A 15,460-nucleotide genomic window follows, 5' to 3' on the forward strand; every position below is an offset into this window, starting at 1 on the left:
TTTGAATTACTCTACCAGTCACTATCTAGTAATATGTGAATTTTATTTTCCAAGACATACAAGATGTATGGCTGGGGTAATCCTATACCACAGTAACATTGTCATCTGTAGACAGTATACAATATATGGTAATTAATAGGATACATGCTGATGAGATTCTGCAAGCAAAAATTGTACATGAAGTTGGAAAAATACAAATTTAACTAAATGTAGCCAAATGGAGAAAGTATGTGCTAGACTATTAGATAGTTAAAATGAAACTCTAGAAGTAATACCAGGTACAGACTCTTCCCATTATCATGACCAGAGTCCTCGGTAGCCTTGACTTGTCTCCCTCTCAGATAGGGCCCTCTCTGAAGGCCACACAGTGATTTAGTTAGCCAGCATGTCTCCAACTGGGGCCATCATTAATTTTCTATTTGTTGTCAACATGCAAGCCTTTCAGCACCTAATGTGCCAGACACAATGCTGAGCAAAGGGGTAACAAAGAACAGCCTGTGGTGTCAATGAGCTCAGTTTAATGGGGAAGATAGTCTCCACATAACTAAGTAAAACAAGCTGTTGCTGGGATAAATGAAGAGAGAGGGAGGCCCAATAAGCATGATTGGAAAAGGCTTCTTGACAGGTATACTGTAGATAAGTGGCTATTCTACTATCCTCTACCTACCCCATCTCCAACTTTACAATCAGATGGAGGGAACCATTCACTGCTTCATTACCACTAGGATAATGGACTCATCTTGTTAACTTATTATTATTTTAATCATTATATAATAATTTTATCATCACTGACTTTAAATAATTTCATTAATGCTCCCATTCAGAACATAACACTTATTCAAACTATAAATTCCACTTTTTTGATTGTTCAGTCAACTGCTACCTCAGAAACTTGGAAACTGCCAAGTCACCTTCAAAAGACTACAGATTGTGTATGAATACACCATTTAATCCTTAATGATTAGTAACTGAGTTTGGTTGCTAATCAGAAACTGCCTTGCCAACTAACCCTTCTGGGATCTGGAAAATAGAACATTGATCCTTTCCTAATAAAGTAATAAGCTTACTGTCTTTCAGCTAAGGCTCCTTGATACTGCAAAGCAATTGGTCTTCAACTGGTTATTGTGATTAAATAAAGTTATTTAGGTCTTATTTACAGGGCTATGAAGCCTTCTCTAGTACTGACTAATAGCCAAGGAGGAGTTGATGGTTAAGAAATCTTGAATTCCATTATCACTGAGGGACAACTCTAGTATTTTGTGGATTGGAAAAATTAACAGGGTTTCCTCCCACATCCCTACAACCCCACATAGTATTTCCATATCTGGCACTCACACAATTTTTAAAAAAAATTTTCAACTACATGTAAAGATAGTTTTCAAAAATCATTTTTGTAAGGTTTTGACTTCTATATTTTCTTCCTTTCCTCACCCTTCTCCTTGACAGAGTAATCTAATATAGTAATCTAATAAATATGTTAAACATATTTCCATGTTAGTCATATTGTAAAAGAAGAATCAAAACAAAAAAAAAACATGAGAGAAAAAGACCATAAAACAAATTTTTAAAATTGAAAATCATGTACTTTGTTCTGCCTTCAGACTTCATAGTTTCTTCTCTGGATGTGGATGGTATTTTCTACACAAGTCCTTTAGAATTGTTTTTCATCATATTGCACTGCTGAGAAGAGTCAAGTCAGTCCGAGTTGATCGTCATACAGTGTTGCCATTAGTGTGTATCATGTTCTTCTGGTTCTGCTCACTTCACTCAGCATCAGTTCATACAAGTCTTTCCATACTTTTCTGAAGTCCTTCATGATTTCTTACAGAACATTAATTCTCCATCATACTCATATACCACAATTTTTCAGCCATTCCAGTTCTTTGACACCACAAAAAATAACTGCAATAAATATTTTTGTAAATGTAGACTTTTTACCCATTCTTTTGATCTTTTTAAGATACAGATAGGTATTGCTGGATCAGAAACTATGCAATTTTATTGCCCTTTGGGTGTAGTTCCAAATTGCTGTCCAAAAAGTTTGGATCAGTTTCACAGCTCCACTAACTATTCATTAGTATCCCACTTTTCCCACATCCCCTCCAACATTGATCTCTTTCCTTTTTTGTTGTATTGACCAATCTGATAGGTGAGATGGTACCTCAGTTGTTTTAATTTCCATTTCTCTAATCAATAATTATTTTTTCACATGACTATAGATAACTTTGATCTCTTCATCTTAGAACTACCTGTTCATATCCTTTGACCATTTGTCTATTGGGGAATGACTTATATTCTTATAAATTTCACTCAGAAATGAATCCTTTATCAGAAACACTCACTGTAAAAATTGTTTCCCAGCTCACTGAAGCCTTTTAATCTTGGTTGTGCATTGTTTTTCTTTGTTCAAAAACTTTTTAATTTAACGTAATTAGGATTATCCATTTCGTATTTTATGATCTCTATCTCTTATTTGGTCATTAAAGTCCTCTACTTTCCATAGGTTTGACAGATAAATTAATTCTGGTTCTCCTAACTGGTTTATGGTATCATCTTTTATTATTTTTGATATGGTCTAAATTCTGCACCCATTTTGACTTATCTTGGTAGCTAGATGGGGTAGTAGATAAAATCCTGACCTTGGAGTCAGGAAGACGGGAGTTCGAATCCAGACTCAAACATTTACTAGATGGTGATCTTAATCAAGTCACTTAACCCTGATTACCTCACATCCAGATCTACCTCTAGTAATCCTGACTCATATTTGGCCACTGGATCCAGATGGCTCTGGAGGAGAAAGTGAGACTGGTGATTTAGCACAGCATGTGCTTGTCATGAAATCACCCCCCTGATGTCATGGTCTCTTCAAGAATGAAGGAAAAGTATAGGGTGTGATAAATGTTGGTCTTTGTCTAGTTTCTCCCATAGTATCTTTCAGTCTTCCCAGTTTTTGTTAAAGGGCAAGTTCTTATCCAGAGGCTGGCATCTTTGAGTTTATCAAATGGTAGATTACTGTAGTCATTTACTACTGTTTCTTTTGTATCTAATCTTAGTCCACTGATCCACCACTCTATTTCTTAGCCAGTATCAAACAGTTTTGATAACTGCTGTTTTATCATATAATTTTAGATCTAATATGGCAGTTCTCCTTCCTTTGCATTTTTTTCAATAATCTCCTTGATATCTTGATCTTTTGTCCCTTCAGATGAATTTTGTCACTTTTTTTCTGGCTCTATAAAATAAATTTTTGGTAGTTTGATTGGTATGGCAATGAATAAGTAATTTAATTTGGTTTGAATTGTCATTTTTATTATTAGCTAAGCCTACCCATGTGCAATTGACATTTGTCCAGTTATTTAGATCTGATTTTATTTGTGTGAAAAGTGTTTTCTAATTGTTTTCATATAGTTTCTGAGTTTGTCTTGGTAGGTAGACTCCTCAAGTATTTTATATTGTTTACAGTTACTTTGAATGGAATTTTTCTTTCTATCTCTTGCTGTTCTGCTTTGTTGGTAATATAATATAGAAAGGCTGGTGATTTATATGGGTTTAATTTTATATCCTGCAACTTTACGAAAGTTGCTAATTGTTTCAAGTAGTTTTTAGTTTAGATTTTCTAAGATTCTTTTAAGTGTACCATCACATCATCTGCAGAGTGTGAATTTTGTTTCCTTATTACCTATTCTAATCCCTTCCATTTCTTTTTCTTCCCTTAATTGCTTAAATTAACATTTCTAAAAAATTTTGAATACTAGTGGTGACAGTGGGTATCCTTGTTTCACCTCTGATCTTATTGGGAGTGTTGCTAGTTTATCCCCATTACATATAATGCTTGCTGGTGGTTTTAAATAGATACTGCTTATCATTTTAAGGAAAATTACATTTATTCCTGTGCTCCTTAGTATTTTTCATAGGAATGGGTGCTGAATTTTGACAAAAGCTTTTTTTTTAGCATCTATTGAAATAATCATGATTTATGTTTAGTTTTGCTAATGTTATATTGAGTTATGCTGATACCTGGTATAAATCCTACCTAATCATAATGTATTTACCTAGTGATAACTTTGCTAATATTTTATTTTAAATTTTTGCATCAATATTCATTAGGGAAATTGTTCTACAATTTTCTTTTTATCTTTCCCTGATTTAAGTGTCAACACTAAATTGGTGTCATAGAAGAAATCTGATAGAAATTCCTTCACCTATTTTTTTTTCCAAATAGTTTACATAAAATTGGAATTAATTATTCTTAAATGTTTGCTAAGATTATTTGTAAATCCATCTGGCCCTGGAGATTTTTTTCTTTGGGAGTTAATTGAAAGCTTTTCTGAAATGGGATTAAGTATTTGATTTTCTACTCTGTTAATCTGAGCAATTTCTATTTTTGTAAATTTCATCTGTTTCACTTAGATTGTCAGATTTATTGACATTGAGTTGGGTGAAATAGCTCTAAATTATTTAATTTCTTCACTTTGGTGGTACTTAGAATTTTCTTATGGTTGAAGGGTTTATAGGGAAGAGTTCTTAAAGGAGTGTAGAATTAGGGTCCACTTACTACAGATGGAGGAAAAAAAGCACAGAGACCAGCAGGCAGAGATAACACATATAATGAAATTAAGGTACACAAATCTGATTTCCTGGCAATGTTAGATTCTCATGTGTATTGCTTCCTTTATAACCCAATTCTTTTCTTCTAATTCCATTTCTTATTTCTTGGTTTTTCCCTGACATTCAGTCCCCTTTTGTTCTTCTGGGTGAACTAAAGATAATAATCCAGCTTCTGGGATTATCACCTTTTATTTGAGTTGCCAAGATTACACATAGCACCTTAGCCAATTTAACCAACTCAGGTCCAAGGGGTTCACAATATAATTTTCAAAGGCATATTCCTATTGCTGGAATTTCTTGATTTTGGAGAGCAACTAAACTCTTTCTTTTAGAGAATATTTTCATTTTTTATGACTTTTATGTTGATCTATTTAAAATACACAATATTTTATTTTATAATGATTTTCTTTTATTAACAATGAAAATAAAAGCATAGTATCTTCTCTAGGAACTAACTTTATTTTTTTTTGTTCTTGCAAAAGAGGGGGGTTAAGTGACTTACCCAAGGTCACACACCTAAGTAATTATTAAGTGTCGGAGGCTGGATTTGAACTCGGGTCCCCCTGACTCTGGGGCCAGTATTCTGTCCACTGTGCCTCCTAGCTGTCCCCAACTTTAAATATTTAAAATTGTTACCCTTTTGACTTTATTTGTTTATTTTTCAAGGCAAATGGGGTTAAATGGCTTGCCCAAGGCCACACAGCTAGGTAATTATTAAGTGTCTGAGACCGGATTTGAACCCAGGTACTCCTGACTCCAAGGCCGGTGCTTTATCCACTATGCCACCTTAGCTGCCCCCTTTTGACTTTAAGACTAATTTAGCTTTATCTATTTTTCAAAAAACAGATCCTCATTTTAAATAGGAAAATTTCTTTCATCCTAAATGTACTAATTAGAGTTACCATTTTGTAATTTCATAAGATAATCATTATTAGTGTCATTTAAAATTTTATGATTCTAGATATTTAAATTTATTCTACTCCATAGATTCTGATTTATTTTTGTTGCCAACCATTACATGGGAAAAACTGAAACAAATGACATGTCTCTGAATTTTTTAATGCAGAAACTGGATGAACAAAAGAAGTGGTTAGATGAAGAAGTAGAAAGAGTCCTTCATCAACATCAAGAATTAGCTGAGCTGGAGGAAGACTTAAAACAAAGGGAGGCAATTGTTTCCAAGAAGGAAGCATTGTTACAAGAGAAGAATCACTTGGAAAATAAGAAGTTGCGATCTAGTCAGGTACCTGGCTCTGAGAGTTGTGTCTCCACTTAGAAATGGGTTATTGCCCTATAAAGAAGTGAAAGGAATAAAATTTTCATGTTCTTTTTGCCATTTATTAAATAGTAAATGGCCCAGTTTTTCAAGACCAAAATTTATAAGCAAACTTGTAACAATTTAATGTTCTGAAAAAGCATTCCTAGAAGTTTCATAGTGAACTTTGGTTGTTGGGTAAAAGACTTGAAAATATAACTCAAGAATAACTACAAGTCATCACCTATGACTCTCCTATAATTCTCTTTTTAAGCTGATTTTTCGTGGAAACCCATCAAATGAGAGAGGTCTTCTATAAGAAAGGTTTTAATTTTGCAATTAATAAAAGGGAGGGCCTTTTCAGAAAATTTTTCAGGGCCACCATTCAAAGTAGTTAATGGGAATACTTTTATAAATAGTGATGATTCTTACCTTGATTTTTATCTCATACCTATATAAAATGGAAACACAACTTTCAAATTTTGTTTTTGCAACATTTTTATTCTCATATACACTTTAAGTTAACTTTTTGAGGGGTGGGATGGGTTGTCTTTTAGGCTTTAAACAAAGATAGTTTGAAACTATCAACTCGTCTGAACTTGTTGGACCAAGAGTTGGCTAATAGAAGCTTGCAGCTCCAGAGCATTCCACCTGAGGAACAAATAAAGATTTCAGAAGAAATCCAGAATCTTCAGAAAGAGAAAGATCAGCTACAAAGAAGAAGAAATAGTGTCGAAGAGAAAATTAAAAATGGTAGAATGTTATCTCCTGAAGTAAGTCAATATTCACTGGAACTGGAAGTGCTGTACTAATGCGTAACTTGAATAATTCCTCAATCTCTGTCAGGTAAACAAAATCTGATAAATTTTAAAATTCATTAGAATCTCCAACTGTAATGAATTCAACAAATGAAATCAATTTAATACAGTAAAACATGATTGTATATATATTGTGGAGTCCTCACTCTTAGAGCTTTATGAACAATGCTCTTGGCTGGCATAAATAGAAATAGTAGGACCACTGTGTTCTTCACAGACAAGTATAATAAGCCAACCATTTATAAATATTCAAGTAATTTTAGGTATAAATCTTTTTATTGTGGATCACATTCTCTCCTTTCATTAAACATTTGTATAACAATATAAATTATTAGTTAGATTAATAGCTTCCAAATCCCCAGGCATCTTGTCTCCTAAAAAATTTTAATTGTTGGTAAAACCACCTATGGCTTTTTGGTAGCTGAAATTTTTCTGGAAATAAGTGTCTATTATCCTAACCAAAAAAAACAAAACCCAGCATAAGAGATCCAAGAGAAGTTGGAAAAACTGGGAATAGTGAGTCATGGGGAGGCTTTTGGGGGTTTGTCATGGAGGGCTGTAGGAAAACAAGGGAAGGTAGGAGTAAATCTATGGTGTATAGAAGATGTGCCAGTATGAAACTATTTTATGGTAATTAAATCAGCTTTATTGGTGGCTGTGTAGAATCAGACTGAGGAGTAAATGGCTTCTGAAATACTTCAAGTAGACAGTGGCCCACTGTAGACTTTGCAATCATAAAGTTTGGTTTTCTGATAATTGGGTAACACTACCAAATTAGAGCTCTATGCTACTGAAAATTATAGGTGGAAGAGCATTAAAAAATAATATTTAATGAACACCTTTGTGCCCAGAACCATATCTGGACTATGGAAAAAACAAAAGGAAGTTTTAAACATAATCCTGCCCATCAAAGAGATTCCAGTCTCTTTCCCTCAAATCTAAATAAGTTTTGGATAATGGCACAAATAATAGATTAGGACCAAGAAATACTGGTTACAGGGCAATGCATTGAGCCAGATCTTAAAATAGGTGAAAGGTTTGACTTTACAGAGATAAGGTTTGACTTTACAGAAAAGGGTCTGCACCTAACCAAGTTAGAAAAGGTATAAATTACAGTAATGGTGTATGCCATGTTCATAGAAAAGAAAAATGATCATCATACACAAATGCATCTTAAATATTTATGTACAGGAGATGGCATTAGCAGAAGCAACATGATGGGTAATGATGTGGGAAGAGAATCATCTATTGATAAGTCTATTGAATGGCAAGGTAGGTGAAGTTTAGTATGGAAAGGGTGGAGGAGGTGGCAGTGGTGTGCAGAGAAGAAGAGCTACATCATAGCTATCATTTTACTGAACCCCTTTTTATTCTCTGAGACTTGCTTTATTAAATATGGATTCTTAAAAACTATATTCTAGGTTAATATAATTATACTTTGCTTTTGCAGTTTTAAAGGTAATGCTACCTGCTGTCCATTCATTTATAAAGATTATCAGTACTGCCATATAGAGACTGGCCAGTTGATGATAAATCACTTTAATACTCTACCATGATACCATCACCACCAGTATGTCTGGGTTTAGACAACTTCTCATTTATTTAAAACTAGTTCAGAATATACTTTTTCTTCCAACAATAATCCTTTTCCCCTTATAATCCGACTGGATTGCTTCATATGAGTGATAAAATTCTAGTTATCTCTTCTGGTGTAGGATGCTTAGAAGTTTAGAAATCGACAAATAATCACACTTTGATTTAAAGCGTAAGTATTTGAATTTAAATAATCTAGCATGTGAAGTCAACTCTTGATTACTCTCATCTCCTTGGTGAATTTTCATGACAAAAAAATTTTTTTTAATCACAACTTGGATTCTCATTCTACCTGGCATCTTTTTATTGAAGCTACTTGTCCCTCCTCAGTGTCAAGGTATATACTCAAGAACTTCACACATTTTAATCTGTAGAACCTTGTTATTCATGGGTTGTAGGGGTGGAACTACTTCATAGATTCACAGGGCAGAGCAAGGCACAGTGGACCAGCCTCACTCTAAGCCTGCTTTATAACCTGGATTCGGATCCTAGTTTTGACCCTTTGTGTGGTTTTGGATAAATCATTTCAACTTTTGGAGCCTTATTTGTAGAATAGGAATCATCATCCAACTTCCAACTTTATCATGTTGTTTAAGTGCCATAAAAATGTGTGTAGTTGAATTGTTATAATTAATGCAGGTAAAAAACATGAGGACATTTCCTATGAAATAACATGCATTAAAAATAGTTAATTTTTGTATTTTTAACTCATTAGGAGATATCTCCACTATGTTCCATATGGATTTAGGAATTGATTATATCAAAAAAATTAGCTCCTATGAATTTTTTTAAAATTTTCTGATAATGAATTTTGTTCCTTAAGTGACTCTTCAGAAAAATAGAATGAATACTGAACAATGTTTTCAACACTTATCCTGTCAGATATAGTTTAAAACTGTGTTGTAAAAGGTGGGGAGTGTCTCATTCAGACATTGGTAGGATAAATTATCATGTATTTTTCTTCTGAATTTCCAATATAAAGTTCTAGATGTCAGCATACCTTTTCCCAGCTTGAAATAAAAATATTTCAAATTCTTGCTGAGACATATATTGACATTCTCCCCTTTTCCATCCACCCTTCCCTTTACACATATACAAGTATATATAAATGTATATATGTGTGTGTGTGTGTGTGTGTGTGTGTGTGTGTGTGTGTGTGTGTGTATACACACTATCAACAATCTGTTACCATTGTTAGGACTAGAAGTAAAAGTTGTACTCTTTGGGTCACAGTGTATAAATTGATGCTATTTCAAAGACAAATCAATACAGTTTTCAAGAACTTCTAAGACAATAATGATCATCAATAATAGTTCCCAAGGTTTTCTTTTTGTTAACATGAAATTCATTCTGAGTTCTTATGTTTCCTTTTCTATCATATTCTAAGATTTTTTTTAAAGCCCACACTTTTTATTATATATTAGATCCTTAAGGCTGTATGGCAATTGATCCCATTACTTTCTGGCAAATAAAAGGGAGGAGAGGTCAAATTTTATATTCTTGGACTCAAAGATCACTGCAGACAGCAACTACAGCCATTAAAAGATGTATGCTCTTCGTAAGGAAAGCTATGGCAAATCTGGGTAGCATAATAAAGAGCAGAGACATCTTGCTGACAAAGATACCTATTGTAGTCAAAACCATGTTTGGTTGTGAGAGTCCAGTTGTAAGGAAAGTAGAGTGCCACAGATGCGATACTTCCAAATTATGGTGACAGAAAAGGCTTTATTTAAAGAATTTAAAGAAATTAGTTATTTAAAGAAATTAATTCAGCCTACTCATTGGAAGGACAAATACTAAAGTTGAAATACTTTGGTTACATAATGAAAAGACAGGAATCTTTAGAAAAGCCTCTGATGTTGGGAAAGATTGAAGGCAAAAAGGAAGGAGGTTCAACAGTGAAATTGTGAAGAGGCCCAACTATAGAACCCTTTCATTTGAAATTCAGTGGTTCCTATTGTGTTTTATCTTTAGGAAGAACATCATCTTTTCCAGCTTGAAGAAGGGATTGAAGCACTGGAAGCTGCAATTGATTACAAGAATGAAATTATCCAGAGTCGTCAGCATTCACTTAGAGCCTCTTTCCAAAGCCTGACCCAGAGTGAGACAAATGTTATGGAAAAACTGATTTGCCTAACTCCTGCTGATATCAGAGCTATTCTTTACAAATACTTCAACAAGGTTTGTTTTTTTTAAGTGACTGAACATTAATTGCATAGTTTATACAAAGAAACATCAATCAAATTATTCAATTTGAAATGTTTTTACAAAAAGGTTTAAAGTCTATATTTTATCAAAAGCCCAATAGTATAGTCCAGTTTTGTCCAATCTTAATTTTAAAAGTTTTTATTGAAACAATAGACAATATATTTTGATTTGTCATTTTACTGAGAGCTCTGCAGTAGTTCAGCATTTAGTAAATCCACAGGGGGCCACATAAAATGGTACTGCCAGGCAAATGTGGCAGGCCACATTTTGGAAGACTGGTCTTGTCCCTACCTTGGCTATAAATTGAAGCATTGCTTCATTGTAGGATGCTTTCCCCCATTCCAGATTAAGCTATCAAAATGTTATTCTGTGTTTGTTGATTCTTTTAGTAAAAAAAAAAACAACAAAACTCACAAATTTGGACTTTATATCTGAATTAATGACAAATAGGGCCCTTCACCAGCTCTGGCTTTTTCTTCCTTTAGTAGGTAGACATTAGGATGAGATTTCATAACTGCAGTAATAATATACATATATATATAATATATTTCACCTTTATTTGAACATATAATAATCTAATTACTATTTTATTTTATGTTATTTTATAAAATTTGAACATTTTATTAAATCTCAAAAGAGTTTTTCACCTCCCTCTCATTTAATACAAACTTGTGAGGTTTTATTATATTAAAAAAATCTCCCATTTTATTTGTCTTTTTCTTATAAGAAACCACATAAAATCCAAAAAAATAAGAAGTAATTTAAAATAAAACATCAATGATGAAATTTTAGTACATTTAGTGTTTTAAATGATATATATAAAAAGAATTTTATTTAAAAAGTAATGGATAACAGCCTAGAAAAGTCTTATATTTTGCTATAAACCCTGCATAAAAAGTATATCAGAGAGTTAACAACTTTCCCTCTAAGCTTAGGTATTAAAACAACTCCCATAAATCCAAAAAGGGTACGTGAAAGGAAGAAAATCCCGTGTCTAGAAAGATAAGGGAGGCTTTCACCAAAGTTATTCTGTCTCATGAAAGCATGGTAGTGACATCATAGTGCTTTTCAATGATGATTTAGATGATTGGTTTGCCCAAGCTGGAGAGACTTTCACAGGGATTCTGACAGTGGATTATATTCCTATTTTACAAGGACCAACTACTTAGCTACCAAATGATGTATCTTTTTTTTTTATCACAGTATAGGGAATATACCCATTAGCGATGAATTATAAATATTTGAAATACTGAGGACAAGTGGGGAAGGTCTTTAATTTTTGTTTAGGGGGTCAGAATTTATGAAATTACCTGTTAGCTACTGCTTCCCAGTTTTTAACTTTGCATTTTCCCCAATTGGACAAAACTGCAAAAGGAAGTAATTTTTAGAATATAAGCTTCTAGGAGGAAGAAACCTCTCATGTATGTATAGTGAATGTTATAACATATCAGTTTTTCAAGGATAGGGTTTTTTTTAGGTTGTTTTTTTTTATTTGCAAGGTAGATGGGGTTAAGTGGCTTGCTCAAGGCCACACAGCTAGGTAATTATTAAGTGTCTGAGACCGGATTTGAACCCAGGTACTCCTGACTCCAAGGCCGGTGCTTTATCCACTGCACCACCTAGCCGCCCCCAAGGATAGGTTTTTAAAAGGAAAAGGAGGGAACTCATGATTAGTATATAATTTGCATTAGCACACATAGGAAGTATAAGGCAAGATATTCAAAGAGATCATCAAAATTGGAAAAGAGCCCCTGAAGTGATCTAGTGCTGATCAAGAATCCCTTCTACAACATAACCACGACATGGTCATTAAAGCTTTGATTTAAGATTTTTAATGAGGAGACGAACCAACTCCTATTCTATTTTTTAATAGCTGGTTGTGAGGACATCTTCCTTTTAAAACTAAAATTTACTTTTCTTTGTTTCTAGCTTCTGTCCTGTAAAGCCAGGTAGAATAAATCTAATAAATAAATCTAATAATAATAATAAATAATCTAATAATAATAATAAATCTAATCCTTTTCCCACAAGATTGCCCTTTAGGTACCTATCACAAGTCCCCCAAGTCTTCCTTTTTCCATGCTAAATATCATTTTATTCAGTGTCATTCCTAAAATATAATATTCAGAAATGGAGTACAAGACTATCCCTTCCCTCTTTCTAGGTACTATGTCTCATTTAAAGTAGCCCATTTTCCTTAAGTTGTCATTTTACAATTTTAACTCATACTGAATTTGTGATCAGATCCTTCTCAGATACCTATTGTTCTGCCAGATCTCTCCATCATTTTATTTTTTAAAATCTAAGTGTAAGACTTTTTATTTATTCCTATTAGGTTTCATTACCCCAGCATTCTAGACTATAGAGATTTTTATGGGTCCTCATTCTCATCAAATATATCGTCATCCCCACTTATTTTTATTTCATTTGCGCATTTGATGGGCATGATTAATGTCATTATTCAAGCCATTTATAAAAAATGTTAGACAGTTATTTGGTGTTTTTACTATAAACCTTAGAATATCTATTTTGTAGCTTAAAAGCAGTCACATAGTCAATGCACAGAAAGAATCTACTAGAGAGTTTGAAATTAAATGGCACAACTCTAACATCCATTTTCTGGGCTTATGCTAGGAGAGAGTAGTGTTAAGTGGTTTTAAAAGATTTAGCTTCTTAATTTTCTTTTAAGAGAAATAATTCTAAAAACAAAAAAGTGCAAAATAAAAATTGAAACCATCCTACCAGAAAAATTTCTTGGGAGGGAGGAGACAAATCTTGACAAACTTGTTTTTCTTCTCTGATTGTATTTCCCCTCATCCCTGGAACCCATTGGCTAGAGTTAGGCATCATTCAAAGATTTGTCCTTGATAATCTCTTTAATCTCAGTTATTCTCATGGTTTCAGTGAACACTTTTATGTAGATGACTCCCAAATCTATCTCTTTCCTTGGCCTCTTCCCAGAGTCCATCTTTTTTAACTTGGCTGGATATCTTATTTTCCTCTACTCCTGAAACTTCTCTCTTTTCCTGACTTACCTATCTTTGTGGAAAGCACCACCAACCTAATAGCTTATAAAATTCTGGATTTTATTTTCCTTTTCATCTTCTCTCCAACTTATTTTATCCCTAGCTTCTTTTTCATTACTACTAGTCTGATTAAAAGCCTTGCATCTTCTAGGCTTTCCTTGTGGCAATCCATGCTTCCTATCACTGTGTATATGCATGAGCTTCCCAATGAATAGAACTGAGCACATCACTTTGCATGCTCATGCACTTTAAGTATCTCCCAGTTATCTACAAGTAATCACCAGTTCTGTAAGCATGGTAGTGCTCCTCAGTCTGGATCCACCCTACCTTTCTACCTGTCTTTCACAATATTCCCTTTTATATAAAGATGCATTCTAACCAAATTGGACTGTTTCATTCCTTCCACCCCTTTCTCATCATGGCATCTTTAGTCTCCATTCCTTTTGCTCATGTCAAATCTCAGACCTTAAATGAATTCCTCTCCTCCCTTCTAGATACCACCTGTTAAAACCTTTCCCTTCCTTCAGGGTCTAATACAGACATGATCCTGCATCCTTAAAATCGTTCATTCCACTTCCCCCTACCCCCAATCTAGAAGTCCTCTTTCTCTCACTTCTCCGAAGTACTTTTTACAGATCTCTCCCTTTGTACTTACTATCTCATCTGTATTATATTTAGAGAAAAACTTCTGTAAGGCGAGGGACCATGTTAGAGTTTATCTTTGTCTGCATTGCCTGACACAGTGCATTGCAGGTAATCAATAAGAATTTTATTAAGCACCTGTGCATGTATGCTAGGCACTGAGCAAGGTAGTATACACAGTTTCTTGATTTGAATGAAATTCAATATAATTCATATTTTTAACAAATGCTAAGTGCCAAATTCTTTTATATTGATGTTAGAGTTATAAAAGTCCACATGCCTTGGTTTGTCCACTGATGCTACACTAACTCTAAAAAGTCATCTTTATGTACACTAAGGAAAACAATCAGGTAACCTGAAACATAATTAAAAAGTTAAAATATTATATTTTGGTAGGTTGTTAGTTTACGAGAAGCTGAGCGTAAATTAAAGTTAGAAAATGAAGAAATTAAAATGAAGATTCAGGAACAGGACAACATGATTCGTGAACTGGAGTCTGCGTTAGAGCATCTCAAGCTGCAGAGTGACAGACAGCTAACTCTTCAGCAGAAGGAGCATGAACAAAAGATGCAATTACTCTTACAGAATTTCAAAGGTATTTTTTCTGTTTGATGAAATGTATGAACACTAGTGGGAAGGGCGAGGCTATAAGAGTATAAGAGAAAAAGTAATACACAGCTGTTCAATGTATAGTTTTAAAATTATCTTTCTTTTATAGTAGTTGTTACTTTTTTGTCCAGCCCAGTATTCCTTTCAGCAGAAGGCAAAGTCATTTTTTCTATCTAAGACAGAAAAGATGAGAGTTTTATTAGAATCTCTAACTAGATTATTCTCAAAATTCATCACCATATAGTCAGTATAGTCCATTAAGATTCCTATTGTTAGCACACATTGGTCTTCCATCAGTTAGCTCTGATGGAGTATTTCTTCTGAAGGTGATCTTCATGTTATCTGGTCACAGGGCCAGTACAGTAAAGAGTTGCATTAGTGACAAAACCTCTGCCAGAGACCCTCCCTCCCCTCCCCCCCCAGGTGTTCCTTCTGAGTGTTTAATCCTGATTACCCTGAATCTGAAGCTTGGAATGAGTTTTAAGAGGGTCCCAAAAGAAGTAATGTGAGTATAAAGTCAAGAAGGCTATAGTGATTTGAAATATTAAAGACCAAAAAAAAAATCTTACTACATTCCAACAAACTCATTGGGATCTCGTTCAGCCAATTAATTTGTGACTTTTTTAAATGTTTAGAAAAGTGATATTTTAAATATTGTTTTAAATTATTACTGCTTTTAAACACTATATTAAAATTAAATG

General features: G+C 33.7%; 1 protein-coding gene and 1 long non-coding RNA gene across 4 annotated transcripts in view; one reads left to right on the plus strand and one right to left on the minus strand.

Annotated features, from left to right (window-relative positions):
- KIF27 (kinesin family member 27) overlaps positions 1-15,460 on the plus strand; it is a 151,669-nt gene that overhangs the window by 115,383 nt on the left and 20,826 nt on the right. For all 3 annotated transcript variants that reach the window (XM_074196641.1, XM_074196642.1, XM_074196643.1), the window contains 4 exons: positions 5,675-5,851; positions 6,421-6,636; positions 10,249-10,455; positions 14,547-14,745. In XM_074196641.1, coding sequence (XP_074052742.1) covers positions 5,675-5,851; positions 6,421-6,636; positions 10,249-10,455; positions 14,547-14,745 — 799 coding nt within the window. The remainder of the gene's footprint in view (positions 1-5,674; positions 5,852-6,420; positions 6,637-10,248; positions 10,456-14,546; positions 14,746-15,460) is intronic.
- Positions 12,076-15,460, minus strand: part of LOC141495393 (uncharacterized) — a 36,022-nt gene continuing 32,637 nt past the window's right edge. Inside the window, exon 3 of the long non-coding RNA XR_012470756.1 lies at positions 12,076-14,932. This is a non-coding gene — a long non-coding RNA (uncharacterized LOC141495393). The remainder of the gene's footprint in view (positions 14,933-15,460) is intronic.

The sequence above is a fragment of the Macrotis lagotis genome, chromosome 8 (assembly GCF_037893015.1).
Source record: "Macrotis lagotis isolate mMagLag1 chromosome 8, bilby.v1.9.chrom.fasta, whole genome shotgun sequence".
Lineage (NCBI taxonomy): Eukaryota > Metazoa > Chordata > Mammalia > Peramelemorphia > Peramelidae > Macrotis > Macrotis lagotis.